This window comes from Triturus cristatus, chromosome 8, assembly GCF_964204655.1.
Source record: "Triturus cristatus chromosome 8, aTriCri1.1, whole genome shotgun sequence".
Lineage (NCBI taxonomy): Eukaryota > Metazoa > Chordata > Amphibia > Caudata > Salamandridae > Triturus > Triturus cristatus.
The window spans coordinates 695,634,112-695,658,641 of NC_140591.1; the positions used below are offsets into that span (position 1 = coordinate 695,634,112).

The 24,530-nt window shown below is 48.0% G+C and overlaps 1 protein-coding gene across 1 annotated transcript in view; it reads left to right on the plus strand.

Annotated features, from left to right (window-relative positions):
- The window catches only part of IPO5 (importin 5), a 614,356-nt gene that overhangs the window by 185,168 nt on the left and 404,658 nt on the right, over nucleotides 1-24,530 (plus strand). The window contains exon 10 of the mRNA XM_085622105.1: nucleotides 8,036-8,142. Coding sequence (XP_085478231.1) covers nucleotides 8,036-8,142 — 107 coding nt within the window. The remainder of the gene's footprint in view (nucleotides 1-8,035; nucleotides 8,143-24,530) is intronic.

Genomic DNA, 24,530 nt, shown 5'->3' on the forward strand with positions numbered 1-24,530 from the left:
CGAACCAATCACGGAGCACGTTGCAAGTTTAAAAGTGTCTTTGCCGCTAAACACCGTTACCATGTGATCAAGACTCGCAGGAGTTGAAACGCGTTATGGTGGCATCTAAATAAAGAACAATTATTGGCACTATTCCGTGGTCCGTGTCCCTGTGTTGCTGCAAAGAAAGCATAGACGCTGTGGAAATCGTGAGACATATATATATATATATATATATATATATATATATATATATATATATATATATATATATATATATATATATATATATACATACATATGTGAAAACATATAAATGCAGCCTAATAATGTTCAAAACATGGCAATGCTGTAAATTACATATTTTTGCATAGTGCCCCCGTAACCCGTAAGGAAAAAAGGAAGCATCAGGCAAATTATAACACAGCACTGCTTTATTGCCATAAAGCAACATGTAATTGTAGGCATTCGCCAGTAGGCTGCAGTAGAGTATCAAGAAACCAAGAAAACTGACACCCTGCCTTTAAGGCATTAGAGTAGGGGGGACCGTGCCTTTAAGGCCTGCCTGTGACCACCTGCTCCCATGATGCACTACAGGTGGCAGTTGGGCCAGTTCTTTTTCTGGCTCCTTCTGTGAGGATCCTGGAGCTTGAGCTCTTCAGTTTTTTGACTGAAATTTTGAATTACAGCTTTTTCAAGCTTTTTTCGACGTTTTCTGGTTTTTAAGGGCTGATTCTGCTGGTTTCCAGTGAATTTTCCAATTTTTTCCAGTCAGAATGTCTCCTTTATTTAGGAAATGCCCTTCTTGTGGTAATAAAATGGCACTGGCGGATCCACACTCGGTGTGTATTGTGTGTTTACCATCAAAACAGGATCCTAACCAGTGTCCCCACTGCCAGAAGTTCTCAAAGCGCACTCTGAGGGACAGAGAGCGCATTAAACTGCATGCAAGACTGGAGAAGGAACGAAGCCGTCGTGAAGGCGAGCATTCCTCATCAAGACCACCTTCAGCTACGCAAGTACAGAAACGGCGACATACCAGCTCCCCGGGCTCCAAGAAGACCAGGAGTCCAAGAGGGTCGACGTCGAGGATGCCGGCGAAAAGGCAGAGAACTTCGGCGTCGAGGGATTCATCCCACCATCAAGAGTCTCCGCCGCGCAAAAGTAAGTCGGCGTCGAGAGACGGCCCTTCGGGCTTGAAGGCTGCTAGTCTAGTGACATCTGGACTGTCTCCGTCGACGTCGAGGCTTCCGTCGACGTCGGGACACTCTCCGCCACCCTCGAGGGGGTCGACGTCGAGAGATGCGGCGACTTACATTCCGCCGCGTGTGGGCCGGTCGCCGTCGATGGTTACCCCCACTCGGGGACATAGAAGGTCGACGTCGAGATCGGCGTCAAGATCACCACGTCGACGTCGAGAGAGGTCGACGGCGAAGTCGCCCAGTCGACGTCGAGAGAGGTGGACGGCGAAGTCGCCCAGTCGACGTCGAGAGAGGTGTATGTCGAAGACACAGCCGATGTCAGGTGCCAGAGAAGAGGAGATCGACGTCGAGGTCTCCGCGATCGGCGTCGAGACCGCCGTCGAGACCAGAACGGCATACCTCACACTTGCCGATGGTGACGCAGACGTCGTCGACGTCAAGGGATTCGACGTCTAGGGCGAAAACTGGACCGCCCGCGGAGAGGTCCCCAGGAGAACAGTCATCATCTCCGGGACTGCACATCGTGCAAATATCTCCGGAAAGATCACCCGAGGCTCCAGAGCGGTTTGGACTGTCACCGCGTTGGTTACGAGATGTGGGCGCTGGCACATGTCGGAGTCCGGGATCGGACTGCTCCCGCATGTATTCCCCACCGCGCAAGAGTAAATCGCCTCCGAGGGATCCAAGGCCAATTTCACCACGCCGGTCTCGTTCCAGGGACCGTCGCACCGCGCCAAAACGTCCAAGATCTCCGTCCAAGCGCAGATCAGGATCAAGGGCTCACCATAGCGAACGCTCCCACAAGAGGCGACGCACCAGGTCGTCCACTGGGACTTCATCCACAAGATCCTCAGTCCGTGACTACTCCTACTTTTTCATCCACGCCTCCATCGCGAGTGTCCCCGGTGGATGACATTATAACTTTCTCGGACGTCCTGGGTAGAGGGGCGCAGAAGTTGAACATCGCACTGCACGTCCCTCAGGCACCCACTTCTGTGATCTTTGATACTTTACACCATCGGTCAGCTCCCAGACCTCTGCTCCCGTTGGTGCCAGGATTGTTAGAACCAGCGATGGCCACGTTCCTTACACCGGCTACAGCGGGCTCGGTCCCCTCGAGAATAGCAAAGAAGTACAAGGCTCCGATCGAGGACCCTTTATTCTTGAGGGCGGACCCGCCAGCGGATTCGGTGATAGTGGCGGCGGCCATGAAGTCTCACACAGCCTCAGTATCTGCTTCTGTCCCCCCTGAGAAGGACAGCAAGCTGATGGACTCCTACGGCAGGAGAATGTGCAACACCTCTGCCTCGCACATGAAGGTCGCTAGCGCTTCAGCCCTGCTGGGGAGGTATGATCGTTCCCTATGGGATTCCCTGGCCAGATTCGTGGAGAAATTGCCTAGGGAGGACAGGCAGGACTTCACGGAGATCCTCCATGAAGGCGGACTGGTGGCCAACCAAGAAATAAGCGCAGCGGCGGATGCATCAGACCTAGCCGCGCATGGCTACTCCCATGGCATCTGCTCCCGCCGTTCGGCCTGGCTCAGATTAACGGGCCTCAAACCAGATGCGCAGAAAAGAATTCTTAACCTGCCGTTTAATGGATCATCGCTATTTGGAGCTCATGCGGACGACCAAATGAGCAAGATGAAAACGGAATTGGACACCGTAAAGGCTGTGGGACCGGAAAAACGCAGAGTTCCGCAAGCGCTTTCGCCAGGGCGACAAACGTGCCTTTCACCAGCGCGTTCAAACGCCCCAATGGTCCTCTCAAAACCAACAGAGGTCCCAGTTTCAGCAAAGGGGCCGGGGCAGAGGAAGAGGAAATGCTAAACAGCAGCAGTCCTCTAACAAGCAACCTCCCAAGCAGTGAAAACTTACTTCCTCCGCGCTTGTTCGCCACTCCGGTAGGAGGAAGTATCACCGCTCACCTGGCAGAGTGGAATACAATTACAAACGACAGATGGGTGCTGAGTATTGTAGAGCGTGGCTACTTGCTGAGGTTCAAATCTCCCCCTCCGCAGGTACCCCCACGGAAACAGCCACTCCCTCCCAGCCAAAACAAGCTTTTAAAGGACGAAGTTGCCACTCTCCTCTCCAAAAACGCCATAGAGGACGTTCCAAACAGGCAGAGAAATCAGGGAGTGTATTCCCGGTATTTTCTTCTTCAGAAAAGAGGAGTGATCGGGGACTACAGACCCATCCTCGATCTCCGCCTACTCAACAGATTTCTCAGAAGAGAAAAATTCAGGATGCTAGCACTGCACCAGATCTTCCCACATCTACACCAGGGGGACTGGATGTGTGCCATCGACTTACAGGATGCATACTTCCACATTCCTGTCTCAGCGAAACATCGGAAGTTTCTCAGATTTCGCATCTTTCGCCAACATTATCAATACAAGGTCCTGCCATTCGGCCTCAAGTCCGCGCCACGAACATTCTCAAAGTGCATGGCGGTGGTGGCTGCATTTCTCCGCAAACTGAAGATATTCGTCTATCCCTATCTAGACGACTGGCTCTTAAAAAGTTCCACTCCGGCTCGACTCCAGAGTCCTCTCTCGTTCTGCCTAAACCTTCTACACTCGTTGGGCCTTCAGGTCAACTACAGGAAGTCAATCCTCAATCCAACTCAGCGGATCCACTACCTGGGCGCCTCTCTAGACTCCTCAAGCGCAAGCGTGTGTCCTTCGGAGGAGAGGTTATCCTCCATGCTGCAAAAAAGCCGCACGCTTCTCAGCACGGAATATCCCACAGCCAGACAAGTGTCATCTCTCCTGGGATCCATGGCCTCGTGCATCTACATCGTGCCCAACGCACGTCTGCACATGCGTCCTCTGCAACAAGACCTAGAGGATCAGTGGTCGCAGAGGTCCGACCGCTGGGAAGATCACATTACCCTTCATCAAGCCGCCAAGGATTCCATCCGGTGGTGGATGAAGCGCTCCCATCTGCTTCACGGCGTCTCTTTCCATCAGGCGCCTCCGACACAGACAGTGGTCATAGGCGCCTCCATGCAGGGCTGGGGGGCTCATATGGGCCGGCTTCAAGTACAAGGTCTCTGGTCCGCTACCGAACAGAGCTATCACATCAACTTCTTGGAGCTCCGAGCAGTCCATCTCGCTCTCAAGTCCCTGTACCCATCCCTGCAGACCGACTATGTTCAGGTTCAGACGGACAACACCACGACTATGTTCTATTCTTAACAAGCAAGGAGGGACCAGATCACGGGTCCTGTCTCTGGAGGCCCAGTCAATCTGGAAATGGCTTCTGGCGAGAAACCTGACGATCGTCGCTGTTCACCTGCCAGGGACCCAGAACGTGCAGGCGGACGGCCTCAGCAGAGACTTCGTCGAAGCGCACGACTGGGTGCTCGACGAAGACGTCGCTCAAGACATCTTCCGCTTGTGGGGCATACCGGACATCGATCTGTTCGCAGACGCGGACAACAAGAAATGCCCCGTCTTCGCCTCCAGGTTCCCTCAACGAGGGTCGCAGGGGAACGCGCTTTTGATCAGCTGGTCGAGGACATTGCTTTACGCTTTTCCTCCTCTCCCTCTCATCCCGGCTGTGATTCAGAAGTTCTACAGGGCCAGAACTCGGATGATCCTAATAGCACCGGAGTGGCCCCGGCAGTGGTGGTACCCAGATCTACTCCAGCTGTCGGAGGTACCACAGAGGAGGTTGCCATGCCTGCCGAACTTGCTGACCAAGGACAAGGGGAGAGTGTTCCACCCCAATCTCCCCTCCCTCCGCTTGACGGCATGGCTCCTGAATTCATCCAGTACGGACATCTAGATCTTCCATCGGACTGTATGAGCATTCTTCGGGAGGCAAAGAGGCCCTCCACGAGGAAGTCGTATGGCTTTAAATGGAAAAGATTCTGCTTCTGGTGTAGAGAACGCCCTTGATCCGATCCGGGGTCAAGAACAGGTTATTCTCCCCTACATACTGTACTTGGCGAAGTCTGGGTTAAAGTACTCGTCCATCAGAGTACACTTAGCGGCTATTACAGCCTATAGGAAGTCTCCTACCCAGACCTCATTCTTTCAGATGCCAGTGGTAAAGGATTTCTTAGAAGGGCTTAAGAAAGTTTACCCACCTGTAAGGTCTCCTTCCCCTTCCTGGGAGCTTAATATCGTTCTCTCTAAGCTGATGGGAGCTCCTTTTGAGCCGATTCATAAGGCCTCCTTGCAACATTTGACCTGGAAGGCTGCCTTCTTAGTAGCCATCACTTCGGCCCGTAGGGTTAGCGAAATTCAGGCCCTCTGCTGCAAGGAACCTTACACTGTGTTTCATGCTAATAGGGTGGTGCTCCGTACTCATCCGAGCTTCCTGCCCAAGGTGGTTTCGGACTTCCATATTAATCAGGTGATCACGTTGCCCACCTTCTTTCCTCAGCCGACCACTCCCCCGGAGAGAGCTCTACACTCTCTTGACCTCCGGAGGGTTTTGAAATTATATCTAGCTAAGACCCTTACTCTTAGAAAGTCAGACAGGCTCTTTGTTAACTATGGGCCCACTAATACCGGGCTGGCTGCGGCCAAGAGGTCTATCTCTAGATGGATTGTCTCTTGTATAGCTTTGGCTTACCAACTGTCCCACAAAGTTCTACAGGGTAAACCTAGAGCACACTCTACTCGAGGGAAAGCTTCTACTGTAGCACTCCTTCGCAACGTTCCCATGTCTGAGATCTGAAAAGCGGCTACATGGCGCTCAGTCCATACTTTTACGCGCCATTACTGCCTAGATTCAGACGCGCAGGCCGACGCCCAGGTGGAGCAGGCTTCTCTGAGGAACCTGTTTGCATAACTGTAAATGCAAAATGTGTTTTGCTGTTTGTTTTTTAACTGTTTGCTCTTCCGCGAGACTTTGGGTATGGGCTTGCTACTCTATTCATAGATTATGACTATTGATGAGTATCCCCTGGATGAGAAGGATTAGTTACTTACCTGTAATCCTAGTTCTCATCCAGGGGTATACTCATCAGTCATAAGCGACCCACCCACCTCCCCGGACGAGCAATGTTTTCTCTTTAAATAAGTAATGTATGGAAGACAGATCTACTCGGGTGCGGAGGCACCGCCAAAAAGAACTGGCCCAACTGCCACCTGTAGTGCATCATGGGAGCAGGGGGTCACAGGCAGGCCTTAAAGGCACGGTCCCCCTACTCTAATGCCTTAAAGGCAGGGTGTCAGTTTGCTTGGTTTCTTGATACTCTACTGCAGCCTACTGGCGAATGCCTACAATTACATGTTGCTTTATGGCAATAAAGCAGTGCTGTTATAATTTGCCTGATGCTTCCTTTTTTCCTTACGGGTTACGGGGGCACTACTATGCAAAAATATGTAATTTACAGCATTGCCATGTTTTGAACATTATTAGGCTGCATTTATGTTTTCACATATGTGTGTATATATATATATATATGTATATATATGTATTTTCTATATGCTCCGGGATCCCGCACATGGGCGGGGATTATTCATAGATTATGACTTTGATGAGTATACCCCTGGATGAGAACTAGGATTACAGGTAAGTAACTAATCCTTATTGAGTGTGTGGAACTATTTGCTGACTGAGCGTGTACAACAAATGCTTTACACGTCCTCTGATACTGCCTTACTGCTCGACCAGGCTACCACTTTGGAGAGTAAGGTTATATCTAACTTTAACCTCTGTTAAACCCTTAGGGTCTGTGGACTCTGTACACCCTGTACCTATTAAGTAACAGTATATACAGAGCCACTTTCTCACACGTTACAGGTAGGGTGAGGGCAGGGACCAATGGGTCCCTGTCCTGGGGTGAGTACACCCCCCTATCCTGCTCCTCTCTACGGTGGGAGGGGGGCAGGAGCCTAGCTGTGATTGGGAAGGGCTCCCCATCCTCAAAATGGCCGGAGCCCGGAGTTGTGCTCAAAATATTCATGTCCGGTACAAATGCGGCTCTCCACAACACCGACTTAACTGTCCGATCCCAGGCTCCACATACCATACAGACTGTGGGGCAACCAAGTTGATTCTTTTGATCCTGTTATTAAAGCCTCGGGTAGTGAGTATTGACCACCCTACCCCCCCCCCCCTCCCCCAGTAGCCTGCACTCCCAGTTTTCATGTTCATTATGTTAGAGTTGCTAGGCTAAGAAGTAATACTCAAAGCATGGGACCTCCAGCACACCCCTCCTCCAGATACGCTTTAATGTTGATAAACTAACCCTCTTCCCCGGTATCCCACAGTAGTTCTACTATTTATCTTGGACCGTGAAGAAGCGTCTCAGAATGTCAAATAGGGTCCCCTGTAAGATAGACATCTGGGTAGTATGACCATCTTAATTAAGGCTATATTAGCCATTAGGATGGTCGCAATGTTAGTTGCGACTGAATATGAATTTAAACACCCAAATAGATTTCACATGGCCTACTTGAATTAATTTTATTTTAACTAGGAAGATCAGGAGCTTTAACTTTACTGGTTAGCTCATTGTGATCAGTTGACACGCAGTCTTTAGACTTGCCCCATAAGATTTCTTTACTGAAGTTAATATTTTTTCTTGTGCGGTTAGTTGGTATCTGAGCACTGTATGACATCTATGGAACATTTGCATCCTTCACATGACATGTCAGTTTTGGTCTGTATGATAAAACGTATGGTTTGCAAGAGGATGGTGGTAGACTAATAGAGAAATGATGTGTGAATACACTAAAAGATTAGTATTAGAAAAGCATTAGTATTAGAAGTTGGATTTCTGTGGTAGTTCTCAACTAGGTATGACTAAAATACACAAATGGTAAATAATGATGTAGAAGTAGTTGATCAAATGTTATATATTCACTCCTCATGTTTCTGTTACAGCAATGCAGTTGCTGGTGAAAGTGCCTTGGATAGAATGGCATGTGGACTTGGCGGGAAAATTGTCTTACCAATGATTAAAGAACACATCATGCAGATGCTGCAGAACCGTAAGTAATTCTCAAAGCGGGCACTGTGCAGACTTTCCTATTTGGAAAAAAAAAAAAATTATTAGATTTTGACAAGAATTCTTACAATCCATAAATGACATTCAACTTGATAATCCCCGAAAACGTACTTTCCCAAAGCATTGAATTCCTTTGTCAATACTTGGTTAGCTCTTTGTCATCTGAAAACCAAGGAGGATTTAATGCCCAATGGTAGGAATGGAAAACGCCAGATAGGGAGGGAGTGCCCAATGTGGTTGCCATTCTCCTTCCAGACTGGTCCGAAGAGGCCTGCCAAGTCCACTTGCACTGTGACCTGTAGAACAGTGGCTACCACAGAGTTGGCCTGCCAGAGGTAATCTACCTTATCTACAGAAAGAGCTGCACAAGGCCCGGTTGACTACTGCATGCATGAGGACGCTAAATGGACAGAGTATCCAGGAGCAATGAGGTTGCCACATCTGTTGCCTAGGAAGAATCTAGCAAACCGAAGATCATCAGTTTTGAACTCCTCTCGGTCATCAAAATGTAAGCCTGCTTGATCCCCCAGCTCATCTTGTGCCTGTAGGGTGATGGTATAGCCCAATGCTGCATACCCACAGTTATGGAGAATCATTTGGTCTGGAAACGCCCAGCAAGTGGTCCTGCTTCTACAACCGTTCCACCTACTTTCTTAACCTTTTTGGATTCCTGGTATATCAAGTGGGTGAAGATGCAGTTTTTACTGAGATTTTAGACCAGACCCTGTTCTCCTGCACTTGTAACTAGGATTTGTTTGGGGGGGGGCTGATTGTGGTCAGAAAAAACCTGAGCATGCTGTTGGTCTATAAGATAGACTCCTTAAAAGAGAATGCATCCTTGCCCCAGTTTACTGAACTGGCTCATTTAGTTAATCTAGTCCTACGTACACCGGGCCTGAATATTGGGGAGTAAGCAGGTAGCTGGATAGCAGTTATTTACCTTTCCTGGAATGTAATTCTGACTTGAACCTGGGTCACCAGGACATGATGCCAGAACCAATGGAAGAGCTCCAACGACTTTGTTAGGTGGGTGTCTTCGTTGTTTGAATGGTGGGGTTTTGGGTTCTACATATTTAGTTGATATCTTTTTATTCCGGTCCCTGTTTATTACTTAGAGGTGATTCATCTTCCTCAGTCCTTAGTACTGGAAGAGTATTCAAGGTTGGACCACAACCAGAGTTTGGTCAGCAGTGCATTTATCCATATCCTTTCCAAAATTTTAGACCCCTTTGAATTAATTTAGTCCCTGTGGAACTGAACGCTTCTGGTCCCAGAAGCAAAAAGGACACATAGTATAACATTTTCTTTAGTGTCAGTGTCAACAAAGCACTAGCGATTCACACTAAGCAACTGCATGTTGGGTTATCATCCGGCAGAAGAGTGAGCGCCCTTTTTTGTTTCTTTGTTTCAGCTGCTGTATTTAATTTAATTTGTTAATAAAACATGTAATTTTTCTTGAGTAAATTACTGGTAGAACATGTAGTATTTGCTGTGTCCTCCTGATTTTTGATTTTTTTTATCTCCTTCCACCTCGTAGAGCAAACTTTAACTGTTTGTCCTCTCTACCCTGAGTCCAGTGCCATGGGTATATACTTGGCTATTAAACTGCAGTGCGTCTCTGCTGCCCAATCGGCAAAGTCTTCTGTAAACAACCTTTCACACATTCATTTTTCCATTTTCAGTAAGAGGGGAAATTTGAAATGGGTGCTCAGAAATCAGATCCAGATGCAAATAAAGAAAACTTAGGTGATGAAAGAGAATAAATATTTCACCTGATCCACATTGACTCAAACCCCGCATTCATAACATTTGCTAGAATAAGCCACAACTGAAGCATAGCAAAGTCTCGATTTTTGAGGCAGTATCTTGTATCCCAGCGTGCAATTGTTGAAGTTGACCATTTATTCTTAACTGTAGTTAGTAAGGCCAAAACTACCTTCCTTATAACAGCCTTAGCATTCTTGAGGTCAAGAAAGCCAAACTTGCCCCTTATGATTATTCTGCACTTTCAAGTAGAAGAGGTTCTGTATGTGGTGTCTGAAAAAGAAAGTAACCCTAACAACTAGCTAAGAAGCATAATTGTTACCTTGTTTACTTTCTTTGGCAGGATGCGGCCTTCATGTTAAGTTATGCATACCCAAACATATGTTCTCTTCTGCCCCAACCCTAATTTCATGTGTTTTCAAGATTTCCTACAAGGTCTTAAAGAATATTCCCTCTTTAGAATAGTGATGACCTCGGAGTCCATTTTAGAAAGTGTTCTAAAGGGAGACCTCTCCAGCAATTGTCAAGGAGATAGGTTCGAGGCATGTGGGCTGCTGAATTCATATCTGTGCATAGATCGCCGCCTAGTGTTGGGTCCGGATGATTGCACATTGTTGTCCTGGAAGAGTCTTCGAAGTATCACGAGATAGGTGGCTCCTCCCCTGGACTACAGTGCGCATGGGCATCCTCTCCATCCTTAGATTGTTTTTTTTCCGCCATTGGGTTCGGGTGTCCTAATCTTAGCTCTTCGAGTATTTAGGCCTTTACATTCGTCGGTATTGTTTTCGTTCGGCGCCAAGTCTATTTGTCGAGGGCGTTCTCGAGTAGATCATCAACGATGTAACCAAATACATCGAATAGCCCCTTTAAGCGTTGCCCTCTCTGCAACGCTAAGTATGCTCGCTTCGACGTACACCCGGTGTGCAACATGTGCCTCTCTCCAAACCACGACGAAGCCACCTGTATGGCGTGTTCCAGGTTTCGATCGAAGAAGACCCGTCGCATTCGTCGAGCAGCTCGGCTCGAGGCGCAGAAAGCGACGCCGAACCCGGACAACATCTTCGGGACACAAGATGAGGAGGTCGTGGACCTTGAAGTTCGGGGGGAGCCATCGGATCCGGCTTCGGGGCGAGAATCAGACTATGATGCCGAAGACGAGCGTATAGTAGACTAACAGGAAGATGGTGTCGTCGAGGTAGGAGACGACGAGGAGGCCCTTGGGGCCGAGGAGGATGGCTCAAAAGATGAGCTAGGCCTACATGTTGGTACAGGGCCCAGAGAGGCACTCGATAAGGCTCAGGTCGAGGGATCGCCACAAGGCCTTACCCAAGATCATTCTTCTCGTTCTACAGCCCTGCATAAAGGCCCGGCTACGAACTACCCTAAAGAACCGTCTGTATCGAAAGCGCCATCATTCGATCAAACTAAATCGAAACTGAAGGCACAGGCACCTAACTCGAAACCGAAAGTGAAAGAGTCATCGGCAACAAGGCCTCGGAGCCGAACAAACAAAAGAAGGCCGTCGACGCACAGATTTCATGGGGACGTCGAGCCGAAGGCGGCGCCAACAACCAAGGTCAAGGTTGCCGACCCGAAAAAATCGGCGCCGAGGATCGTCGACAAAAATACCGAGCGACTCGCGACGGCCGACCCATCCCAGTCCTCGTGTCGAGAACACGGCGTCTGTTTCGGGGTTAGATGCTACGTCCAAAAGGGTATCGAAGGAACGTGTCGAATCAACAACACAGTCTCCCTTCCTAAAGAAGAAGGTGTCGGAGTCGTTACTCCGCATCCACGACACGGCTTCCATGCTCGGCGCAAAAGCACCCCCGCAGCCGAAGACGGTCAGCACAGTTCACATCGCGTCGACGCACATAAAATTTGGACTACCATCGGCGGTACGACCGACTATGTTCGACGCAAAGAAGGGTCCCGAGCCGCAAAAAGGGGTCGACCCGAAGAAACCTGTCGAAGCACCAACAGGAATGCCAATGGGACAGGGAGCTGTCGAAGTACCACAGGAAGATGAGGAGCCAAGGCAGTTTATGGATGCGGAGACTGGTAGACTTTCAATATTTAAAAGAAAGATACTGCCAGAGAAATCAATGGAGCCATACAAAATTCCATTGAAGAAGAGGACCACATCACCAGTTCTACTAGAACATGTTCAATATTATGACCAGGAGCCTCAGTCATTCTCACCCACACAATTTGATGTGGATGCAGGGGATGCTGGTGATGCTGAGGACACTTATCCTGTGGACACTGACCCTGAAGATCAAAACCAACCTTGGGTGGACGATATTGGTACAGGGGACCCACATACTGCTCCAGACACACCGGCATATGTGGTAAAATTATCTCCTGAGCATACTGCTGCTTTCAATGCCTTGATTGAGAGAGCAGCTAAAAATCATGATGTACAGCTCCACACTGATCCTATTGAGGATGATTTTCTGATGGATACCTTCTCTACCTCAAAGATCTGTTAAGACTCTGCCCATGCTGAAGGGGGTCCTAAAACCGGCTCATGACATTTTTAAGGAGACCACAAGGGCGAGGGTACTAAACCCTAGGATTGACAAAAAATATAGGCCAGCTCCTGTGGACCCTACCTACATAAGAGGCCAGTTGCCTTTGGACTCGTTGGTGGTGTCCAATGCTCGGAAGAGAGCCAATTCACAGACAACGGGTGATGCTCCTCCCCCTGACAAGGAGTCTAAGGTCTTGGAAACTTCAGGAAAAAGAGTTGCTGCACAGGCAGCTAACATCTGGTGAATTGCCAACACTCAGGCACTTCTGGCTCGATACGACAGGGCGCATTATGATACCCTAGAGACACTGCTGCAGCACCTCCCACATCAGTTTAAGGAAGGAGCAGAGTCGCTTATTACAGAAGGGAAGCTCATAAGCAACGCTTCCCTTAAGTGCGCTCTTGACGTAGCGGACACTGCAGCTAGGGCTATTAACACCAGCGTCATGTTAAGGCATGCTTGGTTGAGAATCTCAGGATTCAAACCAGAGATACAGACAACGATACTCAATCAACCTGTCAACCCTGACTCCCTTTTTGGCCCCGAAGTTGACACCACCCTAGAAAAGATCAAAAAAGATACAGAGACTGTGGTAAATATTTCATTACCGGTACTATTTTTTATGCGGTAAAGTCTAGTAAGAATAACTCAGTAAATATGAGAGGCAGAATCCGTGGTATTAGAGGTTCTAAAAGGCTTTATTCCTCTACAAAGGAAATACAGTTCGAACTGCAGGCTTCAAATTCCATCACCATGAGGGTTCAGGAAGGAAGGCAATACATTATTGACAGGTAATCATTTTTATAAGAAATGCATTACAGTGAAACAGATGCAGGAGGCGTAACAGTTGATAAGATAGATAAAATATGCATACGTAACTAAAAAAGGCGGACATATAGGCGTAACTTAGAAAACGTCATTATACATGTCACAAGTGGGTGGATCCATAAGAGAATCCTGCAATGTCAGCAGAAATATTTGGCAGAGATGCGTGCGCAGCCGCATGACGTGTGATTGACGTGCAACTAGAGGGTGAAGGGGACTTGACATTTAGCTCTACATGTGGAGACAGAAGTCTGGGGGGTCATGTCAACCTAATCCCAAATCATATCTAATGTTTAAAGAACTGTATTATCCAAAAGGAAAGGTCTCTCGGATGAAATCTATTCTACACTGACTGTTAGTGCGTGTACAAGCGTCTAAGTGTCTACATGAGATGCGAGGGGGCAGGAATCTTCCATGGTAACAGGGGCTATGAATTACTTGCATGAGGACAGCGAGGCCTGGCCCTTAGCACGGTAGCTGGAAGAATGTTTACCTAAACTACTAGACAGGAATGCATCGGATGAGGAGCGGAGCAGATAATCTTGAAGGTGAAATACAGTTTTTGGCAGGCAACAGGCTAGATCAGGCACCGTTAGCCGCGCAGGGAGTAGGACAAAGTTCATGGATACAGATGCAGGCTCAAACTGGAGCTTTCAGAGGCAGAAGACAGGAAAAGGCTTGATGGCAGAATTCAGGGCCTACTCGCCTGAATCTGTAAAATGTGGAAAGTGAACCACATAAACTCGGTGGCCTTTCATACTTAGGAATGGAATATCTGACCCATTCATGGCGGATCTGAAAGAGGACATGTTGACGGTGGACGCACATGTATTTGCGTCTTCAAAACTGGAACTGGAGGGAACATACATGTACTTATAGCATGCACATGGAGCCGTTGGGGTCTACGATAGGGGACATAACTGATCACAAAATTCATATTTCCTCATTCCCTCCTTGTCCCCTACGGACCCTCAGGAGATATCGATCTTCATCAATCCATCGATCTGTTCATATAGCATCATTTGTTCCTCTTTCTTCTTCCGGGATCTTGAACGAAAACTTGGATGTGGGATACACGATGTGGCACACAGGCCGCAAATCGCTGGCCCACATTGTAGACATAAGCAGCAACTGAATAGTATGAGGAAGCCAATACCTAGGAAGGATAGGATCCTCCATCCCCAGGCTGACAACACGCTCCAGAACCAACCGGACCAAGTCCAGGTGCCTGGACTCTGGTGTATCTGGCTTATAATCTTATGAAGGCGGGTTATGGCTTTATATACTGACGGCGAATTTTCTGGTATGAAAATGCAGCAACTTGATCCGATGACCCTACAAGCTCCGCCCCTATCGGCCAGGATGACGTCAAGGACAAGACGATTTTGAAGCACAACAATCCGCATAGCAGACTGCTCTTCGGTTAAATTGCCTAAGGCGGAAGTAGTCTCGTTCACTACTGCTTCAAGGGTTCTAGTTAATCTACGTATCAGCTTACTATTAGTGACTGTACCTATATAGGGAAAGAAACCTTTATTGAAATCTGTGTATTGCTCCCATGCCGTTTCAGTGTAATCGACAATCGGGAGATCTCTCTGCTGTCTATTGTGTACTAAATGGGTATTTCTGTGATAATCAGGAGGGGCTAGGAAGACAGGTGGCAGAAGAAATGCTATGTAACAGGTACCATCCCAGTCTAGAGGTAGACGTATATATGCGGTCTGGCCACATATGAAGTAAGAATGACGGGAAGCTCTAAACGTAGACTTGCCTTGATCACTGAATTTTATTACAGTGGTGCATTTACTATGGCCCATGTGTATGGAAAGAGGGGCAAAACTCCCTTATAGTTCTGATAGGGAGGGAGTCGACCACATATCCAACAATTTGTAGCATTGCTGGTCTGATGGGAATGATGTAACATACTAATGAATGTGTTGTTGCGCAGCGCAAATCTATAAGACAACTCATGCGGAGGTAATTCGCTAAAAATGTTCAGCAGTAACATTGTAAGCACGTTTAGAAATAGGGTAATACATATGAAGCAGTACACTAGTTATAATGATCAGAAAACTTAGAAAAAACAAAATTAATAATGTTACTGTGCAATGACTACGAAGTGATTTACAATACGCATGCTTTTTAAGCTGCATCTGTTGATTTCTTTCTCTATTCCGGTCTAGAGGATACATGTCAGAGACAAATTCAACCGATTCACCTTGGAGAGGACTTAAACAATCAAATTGTCTGACTTGCTAGACCTTAATTTCAGTTTATAAAGTTCCGTTTTCGTGGGTTCAACCAAGGGGAGCTTTGAGTCTGTCTGTGAGGGAATGCAGGGCTGAGTGTTCACACTGGACGGTAGTCCATAAAATTTCTTGATATGACTCGAGTGCAACCACCCTTTACGTCCCTCGATCTTCACGGCTGTCCTTGTTGTTAGTAGAACGAGTTTAGGCGATTTCCACCTAGGCTCCAGTTGGGTCTTCCGGTCGAAATTCCGTACCAGAACCAGGTCACCTGGAACCACGTCATGGGGCTTCACCTCAGTGTTATCGGGAAAAGCTGCAGCTACCTGTGAACAACAAGATTGTAGTGCAGACATCAAGGAAGCCAGGTAATCTGTCAGCATATTACAGTCAACATCAGTGATTTTGCGAGGTATAGGCGTCCCCCACATATTTGGTGGTCTACCGAAGATCACCTCGTACGGGGATAGCCCTGTTCGAGAATGTGCTACCATTCTCATGTAAAAGATCGCAACTGGTAAGGCTACTATCCAATCGACACCTTTTTCTCTACATATTTTGGACAATCTAATTTTCAGGGTTTGATTATGACGTTCCACGAGACCTGCTGCCTCGGGATGTCGGACACAGTGGAATTTCCATTGGTAACCTAACAAAAGTGAAACGTGTTTCATCAGTTCGGATGAGAATGGCTGGCCGTTATCTGAGTAGACAACACGTGGCAAACCATATCGTGGGAAGAATTCTCGAACTAACTGTTTGGCAGTAGTCGGGGCAGTGTAATCTGAAACCGGGTAGGCTTCTGTCCAACGGGAAAGAGCACAGACAACTACGAGAACATATTTGAATCCTCGACATCGTTCCATCTGGATATAATCCATCTGGAGGACTTCAAAAGAATGATCGGGAGGTTGAAATCCACCCTGCTCTACGGGGATGCTTTTACCTGGATTAAACTGACAACATATCATACAGGTACGTACTTTCTGTTTGGCTGCTGCTCGCAAGTGTTTGTTGAACCAAATGTGTTGAATGCTGTCTAGCATAGCTTTTTCTCCTAGGTGCGCTGGACTATGTATTGTGTTAATGATGACTTGAACCATGGAGTCGGGAAGAAACCATATAGATTTTTCCTTCGTCATCCATCCTTGATCCGTTTGGATCCCTCCTAATTCAGTCCATTTCTTTATTTCTTCTGGTGTAGCATGTGTCTGTATGTCAATTACATCAAGGGCGGGATCCTTAACTGTCCTGCAATGTGTTGGTGTCGGAACTATTGTCTTTGTCGCGTCAGTTGTATGAGTCTGGTTCTGAGCAGTCTGTTTAGCTGTTCTGTCAGCTAGGTCATTACCCTGAGAAATGATATCGGTAACTTTTGTATGGGCTTTGCATTTCATAATCGATATTGCAGTAGGTAGATGAATCGCGTCTAATAGGGCTTGGATGAGGGGTCCGTGTTGGATGTGGGCACCGTGAGAAGTTAAATAACCTCTCTCTCGCCACAGTACGCCGAAGTCATGGACGACTCCGAATGCATAACGTGAATCTGTGTATATGTTGACTTTCTTATTTTTGGCTTGAATACAGGCTTGTGTTAGAGCGATGAGCTCTGCTGCTTGAGCTGACAAAGTGTTAATGCAATTTGTTTCAATGACTTCAGTGTCTGTTGTGACTGCGTAAGTGGCCACTAACTCTCCTGTACTTGTTCTCATACATGAACCATCTACATACAATGTCAAGTCTGGATCTGATAAAGGGATATCTGTCAAGTCTTGTCTGGGTTTCGTCGTGATAGTAATGACTTCAATACAATCATGTGCTAATGGATCTGTTCCATTTACTGGCAAAAGTGTGGCAGGATTTAACGTATTACAACGTCTGATTTCTATGTGTGGCTGAAACAATGTCAATTCGTAACCGGTGAGTCTCGCTATAGTCAAGTGTTGTGTTTGTGTGCGGTTCAAGAGAACCTCTACTGCGTGTGGTACTTGTACTGTCAATGGATGTCCTAACACTATGGCATCGCTTTGTCTGATTGCTAAAGCTGTTGCTGCCACCGATTTCAGGCACGCAGGAAGAGCCTGAGCTACTGGATCTAATGTACTAGAGAAATAAGCACATGGTTTGTGTGATCCTGCTTGTTCCTGAGTGAGTACTGACAAGGCAGTACCATCGCGTTCTGTAACAAAGAGTGTAAACTGTTTACTGTAACATGGTGTTGCTAAAACAGGTGCTTGGCATAAAGCTTTCTTTAAGCTTTCAAAAGCATGTGTATGTTCTTGAGTCCAAGGGAGGACAGTCTATGTGGCTGCCTCCTGTGTTGTCAACTGGATGAGTGGTTTTGCTAGAAATGCATATTGAGGGATCCACTGCCTACAGTATGAAGTGAGACCTATAAAAGCCCGCACCTCCTTTTGTGTCTTGGGTGGTGGCATGTGAGCAATTAACTGGATGCGGTCGGGTGTAAGCTGTCTTCCCTCCTTGGACAGCGAGTGCCCAAGGTAAACAACTCGCTGGACACAGAATTGCAGCTTAGAAGGGGACACCTTGTGCCCCTTGTCAGCCAGAAATTTCAAAACCGTCAGTGACGCTGTTTCACATTCATGTTCGCTTCGGGCGGTGATCAGCAGATCATCGACATATTGAAGCAAGGCAGTGTTGACTGGCATGTGGATACTGTCAAGTTCTCGTTTCAGTGCTTGGCTATAGATGCTGGGGCTTTCTGTAAATCCTTGAGGTGCGCGTGTGAATTTAAAACTTCGTCCATTTAAACTGAATCCGAACAGATATTGACTTTCCGGATCTATTGGGACGCTAAAGAAAGCATTCTTGAGATCAATTACAGTGAAGAACGTTGCTTCTGAGTCAATAGCTGTTAGTAATGAAGAGATATCTGGGACCACAGGGTATTGTGGTACAATACATTTATTTAATTCGCGCAGATCAATAACTAATCGATATACTGGTGGTGCTTTTGGATCCGTTCTTTTAAGAATCGGAATTATCGGGGAATTACATACATTGGAGTCGGTTTCGACAACCACTCCTTGTGCAATGAGCTCGTCAATGATTTGCAGCAAAGCCACAACAGCATCTGGTGGTAACTTGTATTGTCGCATTCGTGGTAGTACTACTCCTGTTTTTAGTGTGACACGATATGGTGTAATGTTCATGCAACCAACATCAGTGGGGCCTTGTGCCCATAAATGTGTAGGTAAATTCTGCAGCCGGTGATCCATGTCTCTGGACACGTAGTGACCTTTGAAGTCACGTAAAAATAGTCGTACTCCTTCCGGAGAACAACATATTATAGCTCCTAGAGCTTTCAATGTTTTTATACCTAACAAGTTTTCTGGACATGATTTAGTAAGCAATAAATCTGTAGTACGTGTCAATGGACCAACCGTAAGTGGAAGGGGTTGCGTTACTTCATTAATGATAGGCTTTCCTGAGAATCCAAGGGAAATATTCTGTGAGCCTGAGAGGGGTGCCCCTGGAACTTCACTGCGTCGTATAGTTGTTCTGCTTGCCCCTGTATCAAGTAAAAACTTTCTGTCTTCCCCTAATAGTTCACTATGTACATAAGGTCCCTCTTGATCTACAGGAACCTCGATAAGGGGTAAGCCAACTTCCCTCTCTAGGCTATTTCATTTGTATCGCTGATAATCTGGATAATCTGCTTGTGCATACTGATACATCTGTTGCGTTGTTGCTTGTGTTGCAGCAATAGGCTGCGCTTGTGGTGGTGCTACGGTCTGTTGTGGAGCTGCCTGTTGCGGAGCTAGTTGTTGCGGAGCTGACCTAAGTTGTGCATGCTGAGGGATTTGTTGTTGATTCTGATCCTGTCTAGGTGGACGTGGTCTTTCCTGGGTTCTACCTGTGGCAATATTATGTTTCAGGACTGGACAATCGTGTATATAATGACCTTGTGTGAGAAAGTGGCTCTGTATATACTGTTCCCTAATAGGTACAGGGTGTACAGAGTCCACAGTCCCCCAGAGGCTGATAGAGGTCAAAGTTAGGTATGACCTTACTCTCAAAAGTGGTAGCTTGGTCGAGCAGTAAGGCAGTACCAGAGGACAGTGTAAAGCATTTATTGTACACACTCAGTCAGCAAATGGTTTCACACACTCAATAACTGAACTCTAGGCCAATGATTTGTATATATAAAATATATGCTTGTTTTATTTTTAGAACCACAAAGGGGGTAAAAATATACTTTCTCAGAATGAGAGGTTGAATATAAATACTTTTGTTTCAAGCAATAAATTTGTGTAAACAGTCACAGTTGGTTGCAATAAACAATCCTATTTCCTAAACATAACAATGCATTGAGCTCAATGGTAAATTCAGGTTATTTGTAATAAATTACTTTTCAGATTACTTTTGGAATTCCAGGTCTGGATCCTAGAACCAGCCTGGGGTCAGTATTCAGAATCAAGTGATGAAAGTCGACTTAATAACTGTAATGATTTTTAAATAATATTTAGCTATTTCAAAAGTTAGCACTTAGAAAATATTTCACAGAAAACATTCAATGGATCTCTATGGCAAGAAATTCAAATTGCAGGTAGAGTACTTTATCGTTACTTTAGTAATCCAGGACTGGGTGCCTAGGCAGAGGACTGGGGTCCTTATCAAAAACAGGTAAGTAATTTTGTTTGCAGAAATGGTACGATTTTAAAAGAATATTTCAAATTTGCAAAAATAGACACTTAGAAGAAATTTCACAGAAAAGCAGACAATGGTTTCCTATGGGAGAAAAATGAGTTAGAGGTAAGTATAGTTGTGAGTACTTTTCAGGGTCAGGGCTAGGCACCAAGATCCAGCACTGGGAGCTCACCCAGGAACAGGTGAGTAAATTCGTTTTTGTCACTTGGCTGATTTTTGGTGAATTTTTACAGTTTTGAAAAGTTCACACTTAGAAGATTTTTGAAGAAAAAGCCAGTCAATGTTACCCTATGAGGAAAATGAAGTTAGCGGTTTAAGGGTAAGTACTCGACTGGCAGAGTTGAAATTCCGGGCATAGACTCAGGGGTCCCCCAGTGTCAGGTAGGTACAGTTGGTTCACCCTCAGCGGTTTCAGGACGGCCGGGTGCAGAGTGAGTTAGGCCCAATGTTATCCTATGAGGGATAGGGGGGGCCTTAGTTGGTGGCTGCTGTCTGGCAAGCCACGCGTCTGTGGGAGCTGGGCTCCTGGTCACTTACTCAGGGCAAGTGGGGAAGTAAGTTAGTGTAGAGAGTGCACTGCCAGGGCCACTCGGGCGGCTGGGTGCAGGGTGCTTTTGAGCCTTCGGGCGCTCAATGGAAATCAATGGGAATGTTCCGGTTTGGAAGAAGGCTGCAGGCTCGGGGACGAGGATGTTTCTGGTGCCACCACCACTTCGAGGGGTAAGTTGGGTAGTTGTAGGTTAGGTGGGTACCCCGGGATTGGGCACAGGGGGCCGCAGGGCGCCGGGTGCAGGGGTGCCTTTTGACGTCGGGAATCTTACCCTCTGGTTGATCGCGGCTGGGGTGGCACTCGGTTCTGAGGCTGCAGGCTTCGTCCAGGATGTCGAGGGGGGTCCTTGGGTGCCGGACTCGGGGTCACAGTCGCCGTGGGGTCGTCCTCAGGGTCTTTGTCCACTCCGGCACTGGCCAGGCTTGGCTGGTGCAGAGTGTGTTGGGTCCGCGGTTCCGGGCTGCTGCCAGGAGTTAGGAATAGGTTTCTCGAGTAGAGCCTCTACTCATGGGAGTCCCAGGGAATCAGAGGTCAAAGGTAGCCAGGTCCTCCGGGGCTTTTGAGGTTGCTGGCCACAAGAGATGCCGCGCTGGAGCAGGAGCAGGTTCGAGGGTCGACAGGCCGGTAGGGCTGGGGCCAAAGCAGTTGGTGTCTTCCTCTTTTTAGCAGCTGCAGGGCAGGTCTTTTTTCTTCTTGCTCTTCTTGTAGGTTTCTATCTGGAATCTAGGGAAGGAAGGTTCAGGGGGCCCCTAAATACTAGATTTAGGGGCGTTACAGGTAGGTGAAGGCCAGGGACCAATGGGTCCTTGTCCTGGGGTGGGTACACCCCCTATCCTGCCTCTCTCCTGTGGGAGGAGGGCAGTAGCCTAATCCTGATAGGGTAGGGCCTCCCATCTTCAAGATGGCGAGAGCCCGGAGATGTGCTTCACCTCGCCTCCCCCACCTGAGGGGTGGGGTGGGCAGGCTGGCACATCCCCTGTCCTTGTATGGGGTTTCCGGCCAAGCTTCCTGCCAGAGTGGGGGGTTGCAGTGGCCTGGGGAAACTCCAACTGGCGGCATGCCTTTGAAGCTTCCCTTTGCTCATCCTGGGGGAGGAGATTTCTCACCTCACCCAGGATGTGCATTGTTGCAGGCCCGGGAGAGCAGGGGCTCTCCCACCCAGGGGTCCAGCAACGTGTCTGCTGTGTGGCAGCCTGGGCAGCCTCAGAGCAGACGTGGATTGTAGGTTAGCTGTAAGGGGGCATCTCTAAGATGCCCTCTGGGGTGCTTAGTACATTAAATCCCACACTGGCATCAGTGTGGGTTTAATGTGCTGAGAAGTTTGATACCAAACTTCCCAGTCTTCAGTGTTGCCATTATGGTGCTGTGGAGTTCGTGTTTGACGAGCTCTCAGCACCATGTACTTGTAAAAGGCAGCACTGTACTTACAGTGCCCAGGAAGGGACCTGGGTACTGTAGGGGCACAGGGCTCCTGCTCCTGTGCCCACACCATAGGCATAAGGCACCCAGCCAGAGGGGTGGCTGACATATGCCTTGGCAGTATAGGTAATGGGCATGGCACACAGAGATGTGTGCCATGTCGACTCTTTGTTTTGTCCTGCACCCAGACACTCAGCCTGCAGAGGCAGTGTGTGTGTGTAAGGGTACAGGGCCTCTAAGGGTGGCACAAGGAGTGCTGCAGCCCTTAGAGGCCTTCCCTGGTCACAAGGCCCTGGGTACCTAGGGTACCATTTACCAGGGGCTGACATGTGGCCAGGGTTTGCCAATTGGGAGTTTGTGTGTTTTAAGGATGGAACATAGGCCCTGGGCACCTGATTGGCAGGAGCCCAGGGCACAACAAGGAAAAGTGCATCAGCTATTAGGCAAAAAAAAAGGGGGGGGTTACTGCAACAGAAACCCACTTTCTCACACAAGCCCCCCCCAGCCCAAAGGCCAGGAGACTTCTGCCAAAGCTGGGAGAGTCTACCTAGTCTTTCAGGCGAGGAAGAGTTGGGGAAGTGGTTTGAAAGTTGCAGGGCCTACTCTGCCTTACCTCCTTCTGCCTAGGTCAATCCCTTTGGGGAGCTGGCCTGTCTTGTTAGTTTCAGGACCTAACTCCCAAGGCTCCTCTCCTTGTCTTTTACTGTCCTGGTCCCATCTTTCTATTTTGGGTTTAGAGGTGTATACCTCGGTAGTTTCTAACTTAGCCAGGGCTAGGCCCAGCTTACCCACAGAGGCTACCCACAGCTTGAGCAACCCCACCATGACCAATAAGGTCAGGGGGCCTGACTTGCTATTTGGCAGGGGGTTAGGCCACCATGCCAAGGATAGGGCTGCCATGAAGGCTAACACCCAGCAGAGGCTGCTGACAGCTGTCAGTGCCCAGTACCATACCTTTAGCTCCTGACTGGCAAGTGAGGGGGCTATTTTATAGTTCTCTTTGGGTCCTGGCTGTTGGTCTGTTTGAGGATAGGGGGTCCCTACTCTTGGTAGGGAACACCCCTCCTCTACCCCTTGTTCTGCCACCTGAGGAGCCACTAATTCAGGCTGGACAGTTGCCTGACTAGTCAGGTCTTGCTGTTGGCTAGGGGGGGCTTTACCAGTGCCATTGTGGGAGTTTTCCCTTACTGGGATAGCATCTCCCTGGCTCTCTGGAACTGTGGCTAACAGTTGCCCACCTTTCCTACCCTGTTTCTTCTCATTCTTTTGGGACTCAGCTGCACTGACTGCAGGTTGAGCCCCCACAGGTTCTTTGGGCGAGGCCTGGCATTGGGCCAGCACCTCTCTTTGGCTCAGTTCCACATCTAAGTGATCATTCCCCAAGAGACAATCAAGGGGGAGGTTTTTACTGACTATCACTTTCCTCCATCTAAGGGACCCAGCTGTGGCTAGGGGCACTATAGCCACAGGCCTAACAGTGACTCCCCCTGGGACAGTTCTTACCCTTCTTGTTTCCCCTGAGACATATTGGTGTGGGAATACCAACCTGTCATGTACCACAGTGTGACTGGCACAGGTATCTCTCAGGGCAGTGGCTGGGATTCCATTCACCAGTAGGTGGTGGAAGTGTCTACTTCCTTCTGGGATCTCCAGCTTGCTTCTTGGGCCCATTCCCCAGTTGAAAGCTAGGAGGACTTCCTCATCTGAGGACCCTCCCTCCCAAGCTACACTGGCAACCCCTGGGGCTACACTAGTCACCCCTGGAGCTGTACTAGGAACCTTATTTTTAGGACAGCTAGAGTCCTGGGTGTGGTGTCCAGCCTTCTGACAGTTGAAACACCATATTCTGTTGGGATCCCAATTCTTACCTTGGTACCCTGGTTTAGTTTGTGAGGTGTCTTTGGGCCCACCCTCCTGGTCAGGTTTTTGGGGGGCTACCTGGGACTCCTTTCTCTTATCCACAAGGGGTTCACTCTCTTTCTTCTGGGGAGGTTTTGGGACCCCTTGGTTCTGGTCCCTCCCAGTGAACGTCCTAGTCACCCTAGTCTTGACCCAGTGGTCTGCTCTTTTTCCCAATTCTTGGGGGGATTTTAGACCTAGGTCTACCAAATGCTGATGCAACTTTTCATTTGTGCAGTTACTCAAAATATGTTCCTTCATGAATAAATTGTACAATCCAGTAAAATCCTGCACACCATGTCCAGCTAACCAACCATCCAGTGTCTTCACTGAGAAATCTACAAAATCAATCCAGGACTGGGTCTGGGTTTTGTGAGCCCCCCTGAATCTAATTCTATACTCCTCAGTGGTGAATCCAAATCCCTCAATCAGAGCTTTCTTCATGAGGTCATAGGATCCT